Here is a 19,934-nt window from a genome sequence, read left to right as displayed (position 1 = left end):
TGGCACTCCAGGGTGCCTGGGCAGGGAGGCGTGGGCCCTGTGGGACACAGAGGCTGTAGCCCTCCAGGGGGTGCATTCCATGTGCTGTGTGGGGGTGCTGCACCCTGTGGGGGCCAGGGGACCCACCCTTCCTGAGCAGCTCCCCCACAAGGTCCCCCACACCCACAGTCCTTTCAGCAATTGCCCCACACCTACCCACAGAGCAACCCACATCCCTCCACACACACACACCTGCCTTCCCCCTCACCCCTTCTCACCCCCTTCCTGGAAACACCACGTGCCCCCATCACACACCCATCATGTGTGAAGAAAACCAAAAGCACACATCAACACATATAGGTATTTAGAATGTATTTTTTCATGATGATGGAGACACTGGTAGGCTTCCAAACTGCTTTAACATTGTACATATACCAATAAAGCATTACCCGACTGATCGCTCTGTGTGTGTGTGTGTGTGTGTGTGTGTGTGTATAGAGTGGTCTTTTGTTTTAATTGTGGAAGAACATGGATTTTGGGGTATTTTTAAAATTGGATTTGGGATGCTGCTGGAGCAGTCCAGCTGGCACAAGGGGTAGTGTCCCCAGGTAACAACTGGCTGGGCTCCAGAAGCTCCTGAGAGCAAATAGGCCTGAGCTGCTTGCCAGGGCAGCTTTTTGTATGGATGGGGCCAGGACAGGGAAGCTTTTTATAGTGCTGGGGACAGCACAGGTGCTGGCCCCAGGGTCTAGCTCCCCCTGGCTGCAGATCCAGGAGGAGCCAGGCAGGGTTATTTTGCCCCAAGTGGCACAATTTGCTTCACAACAAAGTGAATGTCCAAGCACATGCACTGAGGCAAAAAGCTCCGGCTCAAATTTGCACCAGTTCTATTTGAGCTGCTGCAAGCGCAAGTGCTTGTATGTGTAGACACACCCTACATGTGCAGCCATAGGCATTGACTTTGGTTTTTGCCTGTGGGTACTCTTTATTTTTTGTGTTTGCGCACCAAGACCTGTGCATGCCCATAAGAAGCAGCATGTTACTTCAACCTGGCTCGTCCAACATGTCTTGTGGGTTTTGAGCATCAGCCAACATTTTTTGGTGAGTGCTTGAGCTCCAGAGCACCTACAGTGTTGGTGCCTATGCATGCAGCACTATTAGGCCACAGGAAACTAATAAACTCCACAGCAGGTTAGTACTTCTAAATACAAGTACTAACTTGCTGTGGAGTTTTTTTTGTGCCCAGCAATATAAATGTAGGTGCTGGCTGAGGCATGAGGGTGCTTCAGGGTGGGGGCTGACTGGCAGCTAGCCACACACTGAAGTGCCCTCGCACCCCAGCCAACTCCTCCGCAGCACGTTGAGCTGGGTTGCAGCAGCCCCAGGTTGGTAGGCTACCCCCCTGGACTCCCTGCCAGCCAGGGCTACTCTGACCTGGCTCAGTGTGCTACGGTCCCAAACACACATGTAAACATGGTGCCTAAGGACCATAAGCTCTGGTGCGATATGCACTGGAATTTCTTTCTTTCTCTGCATTAATATGCACATATAGATGGACCCATGTTGTAAAAAAAACCTACCCATACCTTGTCTCTCTAAGCCTTTTACAGTGAGTTAGTTGCCCTTTTTTGTGGGAAAGGAACTGCAGATATCTTTAAACAAGATATTTTTGAAAATGAGACTTAGGTGAGTAATTCCAAGAGTGTAACAGCCCCACAAAAGTTCTGGGAAGTTTTATTATTTAAGTATTATTATTCACAGAAATGTTTCAGATAAGGAAACTGATGTACAGCTTCTCTCATCAAACCTGAAACTTATACTCAAGCAGTAAGAACCTACTTAGACTAAAAGCAAAAGAGAAGTTTTGCATGGAATCTTGCAGAAAATGCTACATAAAATTCTAATCATAATGTTAAGACACTGATGAATGAAACCACTCGCATGAAAAGGAATTATTATTTATATGGTTCTTTCACTTTGGGAGGTCTACAGCAAGTAACCAAACTGAAAATAGAGTAGAGCAGGAAGCAGCCCTTCTTATCATAAAACTACTGTAAAGGTATGCCCAAGGGCAGTAAAGCTAATTTATTTATCTGGCTTTAAGTTAGTATATAGAACACACATAAAATAAAAACATGTAGTCCAGCTCTATGTGCATTTACATTTGCTGCTAAAAATACCACATAAAATCACTACCCAGCCAAAGCAGAAGCACAGTCACCTCCCACCATCCTACCACTAGGCAGTAAAAATGTATTACAAAACTAATCAAAATCTTTCAACCTTGCCAAGTTCCCATCTTGGCCCTGTCAGAACACAGGATCAGAAAGACAGGTTTTATAGTACACCCTGAAAGTCAATAAAACAGAGCTATTTTGAGTTTAGGAGCAGAAAGTAGATTCCAGAGTCAAAAGTCCATTACAAAAAACACCTTGCATACCATCAGTTCTGTTTCTCTTCTGCCAGGATTGCACCAGCTTCAGAAGATGCTTCTGTTGAACTCAAGAAAGGAATCTGGCACCAGGAGAAAGATGTTAGACAGGATGGTCTATTGTCAACTAAGGTTAATAAGAAAAACTCAGTGCCTGAAACTCTACCTGCAAGCCCACTGACAGTCTGTGCAGATCATAATGTATTGGTGTCATGCCTATGCTCATGCTACATTAGTTTCACCTTTTAGAACAGATTTACAATGTTGCCCCAGTCTGTATCCAAGTAAAGGATGTACCCGTCTGCAAACAAACATGAAGAAAAGGTTAACCTGGTCATTGCTGTTATTAGAACCTTGAGAAGCAGCTGGGAATATAAAAAAACTCAAGCACATGATATAACCACAGCCAAAAATACTGCTGGCTTCCCCTGATCAATCATAACTGCACCTCTTCTACAGACTGATCCTCAAAAAGTTTGTTCATGTTTAAGCTTCCATCTTGCTGAAACAATGGCAAAAATACTCTTTTGCTTTCAGTGAGTTGGATGAGGTGAAGCCCTAGGTGAACACACTATCCAGTTACCTCCTTGTTCCATTCTCTCATACCAGCAGGACACATTTAATACTTTATTAGATAGCACTTTGAGCCAAATCATGCCAGTATTCATTTTTGTAAGTTGTGACCAAGTATTTAACTTAAGATCATTACAATGCAAAAAGTTGACATTTGTACGAAGTTGCTCATAAAACTGACAGTCTAACCATGATGGCTAAAACTAGGTATAGACTGAGGAGGCACTGCGTACACTTCCACAAAAATTCTTCAACTGCACCTTAGTCCTGATACTAGATATCCCTGTCTCGCCCAACCATAGAGATTTATTTTTTGAGACAACAAATCTAGTTGGATTATGTGATGTTTCTGTGATTTGCACAGATATCTGCATTGACCCAGGATGGGATGTTGAAGACCTCAGCACTCCGCCTGCATTTAATAATCCACACCTAAGCATAGTATGATTCTATCAAATGTAAATGTAATAAGCTGCTGTGCTGGATGAAAGAGAATAAATTGAATGGGTTTTTTTGAAAATTACTTTGAGTAATAAAGCCTGCTTTGTTATGTTGATCTGTCCATTGTTTGCTCTTACGTAAAAATATCAAGATATATGCATACATCTTTTAAATTCAGATACCTTGTATGGCTTTATTGATAAGCACAGGCCTGAATACCACAAACCTAATAACATGACAGGTCAAAATTAGGCTGCCATATATTTCTCACAGTTGTTGGGATTCACTGCTGGTTAGGTTTGGTCTTCTAATTAACTGTAATTGGTCTCCTTATGTTCCACATGAAATATTTTCCTTCTATCCTATTCCTTTATTATTTTTACACTGCACCTGTTGCAAATGTACCTGAGACTCTTCAAGTAGCACACTAAATAGTGTGACTAGGAACTGCTGCATGGAATTCTATACCACCCCCCTCCCTAGATGAAAACTATACAGAGACAATTATTATTTAATTAACATGCCATAATGTACTGCCATTACTGATGGCACAGGACCATCAAATATCCTGTCCACTTGGAAAAAAATATCATGAAGTTTTGCAGAGGTTCTTATTCCTTACAGAAATTTGTTCCAGACCCTAGAGCCAGCTGCTAAGCAAGCTTTGTACTATGAAAAATAAGCTTCAGCTTTGCAGTAAATATATTTACTGTGCCACAAGGAGCAGAGATGCTGACTTCTCCCAAACCTGTAAGTGCTCTTTATCTATTTCATGTCCAAAATACTAAATGTCTTTCAAGATATGGCTATATCATATGCTGTTGTAGTACCTAGGAACTGGAACAACTCTGACTACTGCTTGTATAAGGCACTGATTTATTTAGGAAAGTTGTTGGAATTTGACATTTAAACAAGCTGCTGGAATAGTGTAAATTGGACCAGAAATTAATTGTGAAAGACTTAAGTAAAAGAAGTTATGTAGGACAAATACTGTGCGATAATTCATTGCCTTACAGAACATGATTTGGACATTTCAGTCTTTGAAGTTCTGTAACTGAACACAATTATCTCATGTTATATGAGTGAGTTCATCTAATTTTGCATAAGGTACATCTTTTGGGTTTGAAGATAGAGGAGAAGTAGTAATTTGAAGCAGTTTGTTTACAGGTAGGCTAAATATCTCTACAGGCCCTGCACAGTGCAGTGCAGACAGATCTGGAGGATGAAAAGGTATATACGGAGCTTCAATAATCATTGTATATTCATTACAACTCTGACACTGATCAGCATCAGCTTGAGACTGTAAACTGAGTGTGGGTGCCTGTGCTGAAACTACTAGCCTGTAGACACATGGCAGTTTTAAGTAACAAAAGGGCTACAACCATATTGTATCAAGCTTCTTATGTCTCTGCAGTGCTTTCGTAAACTGGTCGTTCCAATTTGAACTTTGATTCATGGTAAAATGAGCTGGGTTGTAGGCTTCTCTGGCTGAGTAGTGATAAAGGTGGTAGATTATAGTTTGCCCAATGCCACGGATGCGTCAAATCTTTTCAGCTCAATCTGACATTGAACAGATACTGGTATTGTTCTGAGTGCTGTGCTCTCATCTGTTAAAGGGCCTTGAAAGCTGACAGTTTATTTGCCCTTAAAAATACAGGTCAATCTTTCTCTCCCTTAGTCTAAACAAGATGATGCTCAGAATAATGTGAGACTTTATTTTCCAAGAGTTGGCAGATTTACCTTCAGTCAGAAAATTGCCTTCACCCTTTTCTGAGTCTCTGCATATAGAAAAGCAGCAGCAGAATAATCCTGGTAAATATGCACTTAATTTCAATCAACTCAGTCATGTGACCTCTCCTTCCAGTCTCTTCAGAAGGGTCCAGAGAACTTTTGGCCAACTACAGTTAGATGGGTTTAGCTCTGCAGTAAGAGAACAGAAGAAGGGGCAAAGAAGGAGGGAAGAAAGGATGAGGAAGAAGAGAGAAGTGATGGAAAAAGTTAAGGGGAAACAGAAAAAAGAAGGAGCTACTCATCTTAATGGCATGATTTTGCTTTTAATTGAAGTGAGTTAGTGCTTTGGTAATTCTTCTCAAACTTGGGGAGTTACTTACAGCAAGTAACTACTTCAGACATTTAAAAAAAACCCTTTTATGTTGTGCCCCAGGGAGTGCCTGTGCTGGGCCTTTTCAATTTTTCAAAAGTCAAGTTCTGCAAGAGTTAATTAAACGTAAGATAAGGCACCCGATAAATCAATAAAACAAATACAACACTATTTTGCATGCCAGTGTAGTTCTTCAGCTCAGAATTCTTCTTTCACATTTTTGGTTGTATACTTTCATTCAGTCTTCATCCTTTCCTGCAGCCCATACAAGATAAATGCAAAATCTGAGGAAAGTTGGGCAAAATATATCTAACAACTTTCCCTATCAAAATATATATGTTGCACAAATCAGTAAGCATTAAAAAAAGTGCTCAGACAGGCATGAAAAAGAAATAAGTCACAGCAATTTAGCAAAAGTGTGTGATGAAAGTTCATAAATTAATTTTTTACCTACTCTCATGAATGAAAAAATGTTATGGTAGCGTTAGAGTGATGTTGTAGCTGTGATGGTGATGTTCCAGTTGGTCCAATAAAAGGTATCATCCTCAGAAATCCTTGTCTTATACTAAGTTTTTCCCATCAACCCTCTTTCTGTCACATTATTTTACAACTCATTAACAGATTTTGATTGGTTAGAAACTAAGAAAGTATTAATTAACGGTGCCTTGATTTGTTAAGCCTACTCTAGGCAGCCAAGAGAGTTAGCTGAAGCCACTTGGAGCATGTCTTTCCTATGCAAGGTAGCTCCAAGCTAAAATACCACACACTGGCTCTGCACGTTAACTCTCAAGGTGGCAGAACTGAGAAGCAGTGCTTATTGGCTATGAACGATGTTGCACTAATGCAGCTATCCTAACTCCAGTACAAGAATTAGTGCACTTTGATCTAACACATTGGTTCAGCTGATGCTGGCTTCCGCCATACGGATATACACTTTGATTATATTTTCTAGGTGTCTCTGGGTTTGGAAATGATTGTCAAAGGAGTGTTAAGGATGCAAGTAAGTGGGAACTGGGTTCCTTGATCCTTTCACCACTTTTAAAAATTTCATCCAGTGACTTCTATCTGTGTGCTCCTAATATGGTGCAGCTAAAGAAAGGGGTATAGGCACTAGGGCTGTGCAAAGCTTCAGGTGCTGATTCAATTTGGAGGAGATTTGGCCTGATTCAGTGGCTGAATCCAAATCAAATCAGGAGACCAATAAAAAGGTCCAAATCAATTCGAATGTCTCCAAATCGATTTGGAAAAGAATCAGAGAGCTTTGGAGATTCGGGCAGTCCCCACTCGCTGCCACAGGGAGCTGGACCTGGACTCTGTGCCAGTAAGTAGGGGGCAGGGGAGCGGGGAGGGGACCATGGTGGGCCCTTGCCAGGCCCTGTCCCCTGCCTGCTCCCCCTGCCCCCCTGAGCACCCTCCAACCCATGCCCACTCTCCCATCCATGTCAATGGCTGCCCCACCTGGCCCCAGCATCCCAGCTCCTTAAAGAAAAAAAAGCCCCGCACTCGCTGGCTGCTGCAGCAGCCATTGGGGCTTCCAGGGGCTTGTGGCAGAGCCCCCCATGCAGTGTTGGAAAGTGGGGGACAGTGGGGATCACCACCCTGCCTGGCAGCAGCTGGCGAGTGCAGGGCTTCTTTTTTTTAAACAGTCGAGATCTCGCTGGGTGCTGCAGCAGCTGTTGGGGCTTCCAGGGGCTTGTGGCAGAGCCCCCCATGCAGTGTTGGAAAGTGGGGGACAGTGGGGATCACCACCCTGCCTGGCAGCAGCTGGCGAGTGCAGGGCTTCTTTTTTTTAAACAGTCGAGATGCTGGAGCCAGGTGGAGCAGCCATTGACAGAACTGGGAGAGTGGGCGGGGGATGGGGCCTGTTTGATTCAGTGATTTGGTGGTGGCTGAATCTCTAAATCAGATTCGTCCAAATCGATTTAGGATGGTGATTCGAATCACCCAATAGAATCACTGTCCCCTGATTTGGCCAAATCCGAAGCGAATACTAGCTGTTTCACACAGGCCTAATACCCACTACATTAACTGGGTTCATGGACATTTTAGGCTGCTTACAGACAACTCCCCCCCTGCAAAAATGGCACTTTAAACCTGGTGTGCCCCCCGTGCTAGGCCCAGCTCATGCCCAGAAGAGGCAGCATGTTAAGTTTGGCCTGGCTTGCCCAACACCTGTATAAATCAGGCACTTCAGTGGGGCTTTTTGGCATTTTTATCTAATAGCTGATTGAATCAACTATTAGATAAAAGTGCCAAAAAGCCCCACTGAAGCATGCAATCTATACAGACACCAGGGAGCTGGGTTGAACTAACATACTGCCTCTTCTGGTAAAGCATGTTTTTGTTTTTTCTCATGTCTGTCAGCAGACAAAATGTTATAATCTCTTTGCTGTGCTAGTATACAGAATCAACAATGCTTTGGATATATCATGATGACAAAATCTGCCTTTTCTCCTTTTGACTTCCTCAAATTTCAATAAAATTTGCTCACACAAGCATGGCAGATAGCAGAGATGAATTGTAGTAATATTCTCATTGGAGTAAAGGACATATCACACGATAAATTTTGAGCCAAAAATGAATGTGGGTAAGTCTTTCACAGTGCCACTATCAGGAATCCCTTGTACAGTAAAAGCTGTGTTATCTGGCATTCCCCAGGAGTGGGGGATGCTGGCTAATTAAATATGCCGGTTAATCAAATGTGCACTGTTTGGTGCACTCCCTGGCATCAGTGTGCCGGGGGACAGGGAGGGGGGCCCCGTGCAGCCTGCTTTTTCCTGGGTTGTGGGCCAAATAAGTGGCAAAGAAAAACTTAGCTCATGGCAGCGAAACAGGAAGTCCCCCAGAAGTGGTACTTTTGGTTTCACTTTTGCCGCATCCCTCAGATGCTGGTTAATAGAGTTTTCCAGCAATAAAGTGCCAGTTAACACAGCTTTTGCTGTACTAGTTATCTGAAAAACTGGGTGTGGCAGCAAGTGCTATGACTCACAGAATTTTAGAATAGGCCTGGTGCTTCTTAGAAATTGAAGAAAAAAATAATTCATACATGCTGTCAGGCCTAAGAAATTCACTGCCACAGAAGGTCACTGTGTCTGACATTACAGCTTTATCTTAAAGAGCAGTTCCACTCTGAAAAGCGACTTTGAAAAAATGGAATTACAGGGTTCTATATTTTTTTCCCTTTTTAATTATTTCCAAATGAAATTTGCTCAGGTTACAAAGTAGAACTGTTGCTTTCAAACTTACCTCTGCAGATACCTCCTTTCCTCCCTTATTTCCCATGATAATTCAAACTATGCTCTTCTGGCTTGTGTATCACTCTAAGTAAAAAAAAATCTACATACTTCATGCTGTCTTTTACTACCTTATGATGTGCATCTACCATATCATATGTTTGGTTCTAACCATGCAGTCTCACCACTGTTACTAGAGCTGCTCAGGCATATTCACAGACATATTTGAAGAAAACGTAGTTGCAAACATTGCTTTTATAGTTAAGTTTCTTGATCATCCTGGACCTGCAATGGTTCTGGAAGGCTGCAATAATTAAATGGTCTTCGGGTTTCTTTCGTTAAGGTAAACAATATTTCACTTCAATAAAACTGCAGGATTCAAACATTTTAAGTCTCCATAGAGTCATAGGATTTTTCATGGTCTATCAAGTATTTCATAGACAAAATCCACTAGAGCTCCCAATTTTCCTACCACTACTGCAGACTGGACACTAGCATTTCTAAGGCCTTTGTCATCTTGCTCACAGCAAGTTTAATGATAAAATTTCAAGTGACTGCTAAAGCCTTATCTATAGTATTGTGTTTATGTAGGGAGAAGTTGCAGCCCTACACATGTGATGTAGTTCCGAGTGAGTTTCTTTTGCAGTGATTATAAAAAACATGACCAGCATTTCTTCATTATGAGTGCTCTTTAACTGAGTCTCCACTTTTTATTTTGTGAACCAATGTCTTGTTTTTACTGTACAATCCAGAATAAACTACACAGCCATTTCAGCAGCAGCTACATAAAATATAGTAGAATAGTATCTTTGATAACATACACATGAGAATAAATAATTTCCCCAGGTATTGACAAAAGAAGGAGACTAGATATGATAAACCATGATAAAATCTATGATCCTATGGTTTCTCCACTGCAGCTCCCATCTTTGCTACTTCCAAAGGAGCTGAAATGGGAATAATGGAAAGGTGGGGAATTTTAAGGAAAAAGAGGAACATAAATATAACCAATATGCCATTATACATGCACTGATACTTATACATTATACATGATCACCTGATCAGGAGGAGAAGATGATTATGAAATGCTCAGGGAGATTAAGTTGTTAAAAGAAAACAAGCAATAATAATGGGAAATTTTAACTATCCTCTCACAGACTGGGTAAACGCCTCATCACGGTGAGATGTAGAAATAAAATTTCTGGATGTGCTAAATGACCGCTATCTAGAACAACTCATTTTGGAACCCACAGGAGAAGCAGCAATTCTAGACCTAATCCTGAGTAACACATAGGACCTGTTTCAAAAGGTGGTGAGCCACTTTGAGATAGCAAGCATACAATAATCACATTCACCATTCTGGCAGGAGGGACTAAGCCAAAACAGTCCACCATGCCAACATACAACTTTAGGAAGTGTAAATGAGAAGGGTAAACAGAAATGAGGAAGGTAGTTAAAAAGAAGTTTAAAGGAGCAGTCAAAAATGTAAAAAGCCTGCAAGTGGCTTGGAAGCTGTTTAACAATATTATTTTAGAGGCTCAGGAAAAGAGGTGACCCTGGGAAATACAGACCAAGGTGTCACTTCCATCCCCAGCAAGTTGGTAGAATCTATAATAAAAAATAAAATCGGCAGTCACATGGAAATATATGATCTGCTGGAGAAGAGTCAGCATGGTTTTTATAAAGAGATATCCTGCCTCACCAATATGCTGGAGTCTTTTACGGGTGTTAACAAGCACATGGACAAGAGGAAATTCAGCTGACATAACATATTTGAACTTTCAAAAGCCAACAAGGCCCTACACCAAAGGTTTTTTTAAAAACTGCATTGCTATGGATTGGAGGAACGGTTCTTTTATGAATTGACAGTTGGTTAAAAGATAGGAAGCAAAGGGTAGGGCTAAATGGTCACATTTCAGTATGGAGAGAGATCAAAAGTGGGGTCCCACCAGGAAATGTGCTGAACCCTATTTTGTTCAACATTTTCATCCACAACCTGAAAATAGGGGTGCATGGTGAAATCTCTAAGTTTGCAGTTGATACCAAATTACTCTGGGTAGTCAAGTCCCAAGCCAAAAGGGAGGAGATGCAAAAAGATTTCACCAAGCTAAGTGAGGGAGCAAAAGAATGGCAGATGAGCTACAGTGTCAACAAATGCAAGATAATGAACCTAGGGAAAAATAATCTCAGCTATATGTACACAATGTTGGGCTCTGACCTTACAGTAACTGTGGATCATTTTCTAAAAAGTCAGCTCGATCTGCAGCAGTGACCAAAAAAGCCAACAAAACATTGGAAATCATTATAAGAATGGAACTGAAAACAAAATGGAGAACATCCAAGCACACATCTTGAATACCATACACACTAGGGCTGTGCAAAGCTTCAGTCGCTGATTTGATTCAGAGGAGATTTGGTGGTCGAATCTCTGAATCTGAATCGAATCAGGAGATCCATTAATCTCTCTGAATTGAATCAGAAGCCTTCAAATAGATTCGGAGAGATTCGACGATTCAGCCATAGACACAGATTTATATGTTTTTTCTATATATCTTGAGGTACCAGGTGCAGCTCATGAACACTGAGATGGTGGGGCAGATGGAGCATCCCATGGGAGCATAGCGGGGTCCCCCGCACACTCGGTGCCAGACCCAGAAATGAATGAGAAGTACTTTTGATTCACTTCTAGGTCTGCTGCGGAGCATGCAGGGGACCTCCCCGACCCCCTAGCTCAGTGACTGGTGCCTCCTGGGTCTGGGGGAGGCACCCGGGGTCCCCCCACGGCTGATTGCCGAGCCAGGGGGGAATGGGGGGCTCCCCCGCATGCTCGACAGCGGACCCGGAAGTGGACCAGAAGTATTTATTTATGCAATGTTGTAACAGGGGGCCTCCTTGGGGCTGATTTTCCTTGTGGCCCGCCCACCTGTTTCTGGGCTAACTGCCCGCCTTCTCGCCTGCTATGCCTTGATGATAATTAATTAATTGATGTTAATTAAGTGGGAGGCTGCCCATTTCTTGCCCTAATGCCAGGGGTGCTATCTGCAGCTCCGTTCCTCCCCTACACCACAGCCCAAGCCTCGCAGATGGCATCCAGCCCCAGAATCCTGCTCTTTGAACCCCACCTGGATCCCTCCATTCAGGTGGCCTATTCCACCTTCATTCCAGGCTGCATAGGTCCCTGAGCTGCTTTCCCCTTATGGGTGTGGTCCCCCCAGGACCTTTGGCTCTACTGGCCCTGGCCCACCTTGAGGCCAGTCAAAACCCCAGGCCCTCAGCTCTGGGCATCCCTCGCAGTGGGCCCCTGGCCCTTCAACCCTTCCGGTCCTGGCCCCAGCATGGACCAGTCGGGGGATGTCAAGACAGGTTTGAGCCCCACTCTCTCACTGGGGTCCACCTTCCAGACCCTACAAAGGGGGTAACCCACCCAGTTGTGGGAGCTGGGGTTAAGGTGTCCCAACACACCTTTCACCAGAGTGGTAACTGGCCTGGCATTTCCTGGGGGCTCCTGTGCCACTGAGAGCCCCACCAGGCCACCCACTCCCAGTAGAGTGCAGTTTTAGGTCATGCCCAGGACCAGGAGCCTCCTGACCATCCCCTACAGCTCCTCCCTTACCTCCAGTTGATACCAGCAGCCCTGAAGCCAGGCGATGTTGTTGCCTGGCCTTCCAGCAACAAAATGCCCTGTTTATATGGGCAGCCCTGAATCCAAAATGGCTGCCCTAATCAGGCACCTGCCGGCTGCTGCCTTCAGGCCCTTAAAGTGGCAGGCACAAACAGTGCCCTGCCACAAATGTATAGTTAACTTGTGGAGTTCACTGTTACAGGAGGTGGTGGAGGCAGATAGCATAGCCAGGTTCATAAAGGGACTAGATAAATTCATGGATGATTGGTCTATTAATGGCTATTGAACAGAACATTTGGAGATGTTTCCCCAGGCATCTCTAACCCAGTAAGTAAATGCCAGGGAGAGTACTGAGTGGGGGATAGATTACTTGAGATACGTGGTTCAGTGCTCTCCCTCTGAAGTATCCACTTCTGCCCCTGTCAGAGACAGGGCACTGGGCTAGATGGACCATTGGTCTGACTCAGTATGGCACTTATGTTCATTGTTTCAAGTCAGGTGCTCTCTCCCAAACAAGAGGCAGAATTGAGCACTGAATGTATATAACAGCTTGGAGAAAGCCAGAGCAATTACTAACTAATCATAATTATAGAAGGTGAGTGTTATTGCTGCCTGTTGTTTACCTGATTAGCTGTGATTTTTTTCATGTGCCTAGTGAGAGAACTTTCTCTAATATGATAATCAGAGAATATTTCTCTCTCAAAGCAAACACATCAATTTCATACTGAAAGAGTTTCTAAACAAACTTTCTAGAGAAGAGCTAAAGTATTTTGTCATAATGTTTAACATTTAACAAAATGGCACCATCAAAATTACGTGAGCAGAACATTCTAAGTCATGAAATCGAGCCCCTGCAAGCACAGATAACTACAGCACACGGATGCCTATACAAGAGCAGCGAGGCTGCTCCAAAACACTAATTATAGCATGTTGGAGCAGATTTGATTAATCAAGACTTGATTAATCAAGTCTGCTGGAGTGTGGCAATTACTGCGCTCCAGCAGACTCCAGCGTCTCATGTATCAGTGTCCCCACACTGAAAAATGGTGGTGGGGGCGCTTTAAATAAAGCTTGTTCAACAAGCTTTAGTTAAAGCGCCCGCACCACCATTTTTCAGTGTGGGGACACTGATACATGAGACGCTATAGGCACTTTAGTTAGTGCCCCTGCCCACCCCATGATCTCTTTTATAAACCTGTTCTATATTCTGAGTAGTTAGGTTTTACATTTCTACAACTTCTCTTACTATGCTGCTCTAGAATCTCACTGCTCTGATGGTTAGAAACCTTCCTCTAATGTCCAGGCTAATTTATTCATGGCCAGTTTATACCTATTTGTTGCAGTGCCAACACTGCCCACTGTTTACATGTTTTTTTCCCCCCAGAGTGTTTAGCCCCCTAGTTTTTATAAAGATCATTCTTAATCACCTCAGACTTCATCTCACTCAACTAAAGCAGCCAAGCTTTTTTAGCATCCTCTTGTATGACAGGTTCTTCATTCCCCTGTTCATTCCAGTAGAACATCTGTTCTAGTTAGAATTATCTTTCTTGAACATGGGTGACCAGAACTATGAACCATATTCTAGTGAAGTTCTCACTATACCTTGTATATTGGTATTAATGATTCCTTCTGTGGAAATCTGATTCTAGGATGTCTTTTTGCATTACAATGGTGGCTTATAGCCATTCTATGATAAACTAATAAACCCCAAGTCTTTTTCTTCCTTCATTTTTTCCAAATGCTGAGCTCCCGGTTCACAGCAGAAATTATTGTTATTAGTCCCTAAGTATGTGACCTTGTATTTTATACTACTGAATGTCCTCTCATTTCTATTTGCAGTCTTCAAGGTCATCTGTTTTTTCCTTTTTGATAATCCAATCCTCCTTATTACTGGTGATGCCTCCCAAGATTGTGTCATCAGCTTATTTTATTGGCGCTCTCCTACTTTTTGTATTGAGGTTATTAATAAAAATATTCAATTATGTTGGTCTGAAGACTAATCCTGGAGGAGACGTCCACTAGTAAACTGCCAGTCTGCCTCCCCCTTTCAATGCTAACAGCTGTCAGTGTACCTTTAGACACTTCATTACAATTCTTATGATAATCCCCATCTTTTCCACATTTATTCCCCTACATAGCACTGTATCAACTGGTTCGCTGAAGTCTAGATAGATAAGTCCTACTAGATTTCCTCTGTTTTAAAAAATGAGTAATCACAGAAAACATCATGTTAGATTGCCATGATCTACCCTTTTTAGATTGATATTGTACTTTGTTTCATCTAACATTTATCTCCATGTCTGTTTTATTGTTTCCTTCAAAAGATACTCTAAATCCTGACCTAATATCAAGGGCACTGATGGCCCTGTAGTTGCTTGAATCACATTTTTCCCTTCTTAAAGCTATATATGTTCCATATTTGATATTCTCTAATCACGGTACCATTCCAATTTGAGAGATTTATTAAAAACTTGCTACCAAAGCTGTAATGTTATGTGCCAGTTTTGCAATGGAGATTATCAAATGCATTAAGCTCTTTGAGTTTTGTTTCCAGCTTGAATATGGTCACTTTAATTTCGGTTTCTATATCTTCAATCCTTTTAGTCATCCTGCCTATCCATATGATCTTTCTTGTCAAAAACTGAAGCTACAGAATTATTTTATTTCTGAGCCATACCTAGAATATTTTTCTACCCCCATCTTTACTGCCCAACAATCCTACTTCTTCATTCCTTGTTTTCTTATTTATATGACTGAAGATCTTTTTATTTCGTGATAACAAGATGTTACTCAGCTTGAATGTTGGCACATTTCCCTTATTCCCAAGTTTCTTGGTCTTTGAGACAGTGGCCTGGCTTAGGATATATGTTCCAGACAGTTTTTGTAGGAGAAAATAAGAATTGCCATTTACTGGGTCAGACCATAGGTCCATCTTGCCCAATATCCTGTGTCTCACAGTGGCAGAGGGTAGATACTGACACATAGCATGAACCTGTGTATGACCTGTGTATGACCATAGTATGACCTGTGTTTTCTTCTGCTGTTCCTTTTTCATGTGCAGCCTCCAGAATTTAAGGTACAGGATGTTCCAATTCAGAGGCTATATACCTAACCCCCATGCTCAATGACTACTGATGCCCCTTATCTCCAAGAATCTGTCCAATCTCTTTTTGAATCTGGCTAACCTGTCAGCTTCCACAACATCTGGTGACAATGAATTCCACACTTTCATTACATGCTATTTGAAAAAGAACTTCCTTTTATTAGTTTTAAACTTACTACCTACTAGTTTAATTTGTGACCCTTAGTTCTTGTATTCTAAGTGATAGTAAATGATAACTCCCTATTTACTTTCTCTTTGCCATATAGTATTTTGTAAACCCTTATGTCCCTCCTCAAGCTCTCTAGCGGAGAGCAGGGGTGTGGCCACACCCCAGCCAGGGGCAGTAGAGTGAGGTATGAAAGGGGGTTTTAATGCCCCTTCCTCCCCTCTCCCACAAGCACAGGACCCCAGCTGGGGTCTGCCTGGCAGGGGCACAGCAGCTCCTCCTAGGCTTCCTGCCCCATCTCCCCATTCCACTAGCTCACCTTTCGAGCAGAGGTGTGGCCAGATGCCAGCCCCAGATTGGCAGCCTGAGGTGAAGTGGGGAGAGGAAGAGGGGCTTAATTCCCACTCTCCCCCCTCTCCCACTGGCATGGGACCCCAGCCCGGGTCTGCTGGCTGCAAGTGTGGTGGGGGGAAGCCTGGGACGGGCTGGGGTCCTGTGGGCCATGGAGGGGGTTTAAACCCCTCTCCCTCCCCTCTACCTGAGGGTCAGACCTCTGAGACCCCTCTACCTGAGGGAGCAGGGGCAGCCCATGCCCCTGCTCCCTCCCCTCTAGTGAGGGAGAAAAAAAGTCAGGCAGGGGCTGCTCCTCCCACACCAGGCAGACTGGGCTGTGTCCCCAGCTGGGTTTCCCACCCCCAACCCATTCTCTGCCAGCCCTCACTGCTGCGGCTAGAGAGCAGAAGGGTGGGGGCAATCCTGCTCTGCTAGAGCAGATGGCACAGCCCAGCCCAGGGCTGCAAAATATCATAGAAAGCTGGGGACTGTTATTTAACTTGAAGCAGGAAGGGGCCTGGGACCAAAGTTCCATAAACCAGTTTGATCTAAATCAGTTATGTCTGATGCTACATTTAACCAGGTTTATCTTTAAACCAGTTTTGGCCATTTTGAAACTGCTTTATGTGCACTGATTTCTGTTGTTACAGGTTTAAACCAGTTTCTGATCACTTAAACCAGTTTATGTGTAACTTCTGTTCCTATCCAAAGTATGGATGCACACAGATTTGTAAAGGGGCATGATGATACTTTCAGTTTTGTTTATAATTCCCTTCTTAATAATCCCTAACATTTTATTTGCTGATGTTTTTAGCAAATTGTCCACAATGACTCCCAGAACTCTTCCCTGTCTGGTAACAGCTAATGTAGAGTCCATCATAGTATAGGTGTAGTTTAGGTTATTTTTGCCCAAGTACATCAGTTTACACTTATCTACATTGAATTTCATTTGCCATTAGTTCCCCAATTCCTCAATAGTGCCAGATCTATCTGTAGTTCCTTGCAGGGTGCTTTTGTCTTTACCACTTGGAATCTTTGACTTAAAGAAATTTCAAGCCTCTGCATTCAATTTCCTGTACTTCTCAGTCTAGTTGACTTAGTTCCTTTAGGGAGCATCTATACGTCACCCTACAGTGATGTAGCGATCCACTACATCACCATATGGCATGCTAAGGCAATGTAGTGATTAGTTGTATTTGTGCACGATCACCAACTACATCATTGTAATTACACACTCCCTGGGTATAGCTTAAGCATAAAGCACGGTGCTATAGCAACGTTGCCATACAGTGATGTGTAGATACGCCCTTAGTTTACCAAAATGTTCCCTTTTGGAGCCAAGATCCTAAGTTACAGACCTACTGTTGTTTATCCTTTTCTTAATATGAAAGTGAATCAAATTTGATCCCTCAATCCAAGGTTACTGTCTGTGACCAGTTCTTCTATAATGACCTCTCAGTACTTACCAAAACTAAATTTAAAAGTCATAATCTCTTACTGGTTCATTAACTGTTCGGTATTAATGACATTTTCTATCACATCCACAAATAAATGCACTCTACTTTTATTAGAAGCATTAGTCCTCTAATCTGTACCTTGAAAGTTAAGTCTCCCATAATGACATGATTCATGGTAATATTCAGTGGCGACACGTAGGGGGTGCACAGAGGTGCACGTGCACCCCCTGAGAGTGCTGGTGCACCCCCTGACTGGCAGCACTCGCCACTTAGGTGATGGGCGGGGGGGCAAATGTGCCCCCCCTGCAAGCACCGGCTGATGCTTGCTCCCAGAAGTGGCCGCAGTCACTCCTGGAAGTGGTCGTAGCGATCAGCTGTCCTGGGATCACCCGTGGGGCAGCGGGAATGGTCGCGGGGGTGTACATGCCCCCCCCTGACTAAGGCAGCACCAGCTGCCCATGGTAATATTGTTCTAACATTAGAGATCTCTGTCCACATCCAAATCCAGACATATTTCAATAGAATTACTTTTACATATTGCCTAGAATTGATTTGGGGCATGTATCTATTGTGATAGCAGCAAGTCTTGGCTGGCATGTTACCAAGTATGACCCATGCACTCTCTCATGTTCTCCAAACACAAAAATATCTCAACACAACTGCTCCAGGGCACCCCTCTGGAGCTTCTTACTAAGGTTTGGCCTCCATCGTTTTTGAGAGCAGCCAGTGGCGATGACCCTGGAGTGGCCTCACCAGCGTACTTCCAGATTGGGAGAATTCATGTCAGGGTGCGAACTAGGATGAATTTAGGAAAAGCCCAACCAAGCGTACGAATGTCATCATGTAGACACATCCTTTAACCTGTATTAGCCTTACTTATTTCTTGGCAGCCTAATATATCATTAATGCAGAAATAAAGATAAAGGTGGTAGGCTGGCATTGTCTTTTCTGAATAGAATGTTAGACAATCTCTGTGGGGAAAAGTGCTTTCTTTTTTTTTTTCTCAAAAAAGGACAGTTGGGCTGCCTATACACGTGTTCCTTGGCATTCTAATTAGAATGCTCCAGAGTCGCTGCAGCATCATGTGTATTAAGCCTCTGTGCATTTTAAAATGGCCATGGTGCGGTTTGTCAAACCTCATTTGATGAGATTTAGATAAAGCATCCCATGGCAATTTTTAAATGCATGGCAGCTCAATACATGTGACCCCAAGACATTTTAATTAGAGTGGGTCTCCAGGACATGTGCTAATTAAAATGCCTCCCACCCTGTTGCATGTGTATAGGCAGCTTTTAGGCCCATGATTTTGTCTAACATCTTCCAATTATAGAGATGGTCTAAATAAAGATCATCACCAAAAGGAAAAAAAAAAAACAAATCTCAAAACCCCTTGCTTCTCACATATTTCCTGGACCATCACAGCTACAACAACCCCCTCTTTTCTGAGTAGCACATACCATTCAAGTCATGACTATTCCAATTATAAATTTAAGCTGACAGGAGTACTCTGGTACACAGTTCTGTCATTTAACAGGGTGACTGTGCTCTATAAAGATAAGCTCCAGTCTTGTAAATATGTAACTTAACTGTATCTGTAGTAATTTGTGATTTATTGTATCAGGTACTCTTTTATGCTATGTCTCTTTGTCATGAGCTAGTAAGCAGCAGACAGTGCACAAATACCATCCCATTTTGGCACATGCTGCTATCAGAGTGCACTTTCTGTATTAAATGGTGATAAATTAACAACCCTTCTCACATCGCACCTTTAGGGTCAGCCTTACAACATTGCACTCCTGCAGTGGGTTCAGTTTCAGCGTTTCTCCAAGGTTGCTGCAGCCTGATGTTTGATGCTGCATTTCACAGCAAACACAGACACCATCACTGTCAAATTTAATCTGAAAAAAAATAAAACAGAGGGAAAAGACTTAGTGTTCCAAACCGTACCTGTTAACATTCCTATTTATATTTACCTGCAACATAAGAAAGTACTATCAGTGTGCGATAGGGATGTCCTAATTCACACTCATCATATAAATCTTTGCTACAGCCTTAAGTAAAATTACTCCTATTGACTAGTAGGGGCCATAAAAATGAAACTAGGAACAGTAGATACTGTTGAAAAGTAAGGGTGAGTTGGGTTTATTTTCAATGCCTTCTGTGAACTATTTAGAAGGCCACTGTTAGAAGGGAAAACTGGGAGTTACCGCACTACACAGAATAGATAAAACCAAGACAAATTAAGGCAGGGCAGAGGTGTACCTTATAAACTAATTGAATCAGAAATGCATAAGGTTTCATGGGCCACAGCTCATTTCATCAGATGCTATGAAAGGACATGGAGGCCGGGTCCAGATGGGCGCAGCCATGAGGTATGTGGCACCGCAGACATGTCTGTGGCAGCACATACCGCACATTCATTTGTTCTCCATGCTGCTGGATATCCAGGGCTCAAAAAACCCCAAAACAACCGAACAACACCTGGGGGGGGGGGG

General features: G+C 42.9%; 1 protein-coding gene across 1 annotated transcript in view; it reads right to left on the bottom strand.

The window, feature by feature from the left end:
* The window catches only part of FAM189A1 (family with sequence similarity 189 member A1), a 458,052-nt gene that overhangs the window by 113,697 nt on the left and 324,421 nt on the right, over window positions 1-19,934 (bottom strand). Inside the window, exon 4 of the mRNA XM_025199459.1 lies at window positions 19,206-19,337. Within this exon, the coding sequence (XP_025055244.1) occupies window positions 19,206-19,337 (132 nt within the window). The remainder of the gene's footprint in view (window positions 1-19,205; window positions 19,338-19,934) is intronic.

Source organism: Alligator sinensis, unplaced genomic scaffold (assembly GCF_000455745.1).
Source record: "Alligator sinensis unplaced genomic scaffold, ASM45574v1 scaffold458_1, whole genome shotgun sequence".
Classification (NCBI taxonomy): Eukaryota; Metazoa; Chordata; order Crocodylia; family Alligatoridae; genus Alligator; species Alligator sinensis.
The sequence above is the reverse complement of the archived record's forward strand: the minus strand, read 5'-3'. Positions and strand labels throughout refer to the sequence as shown.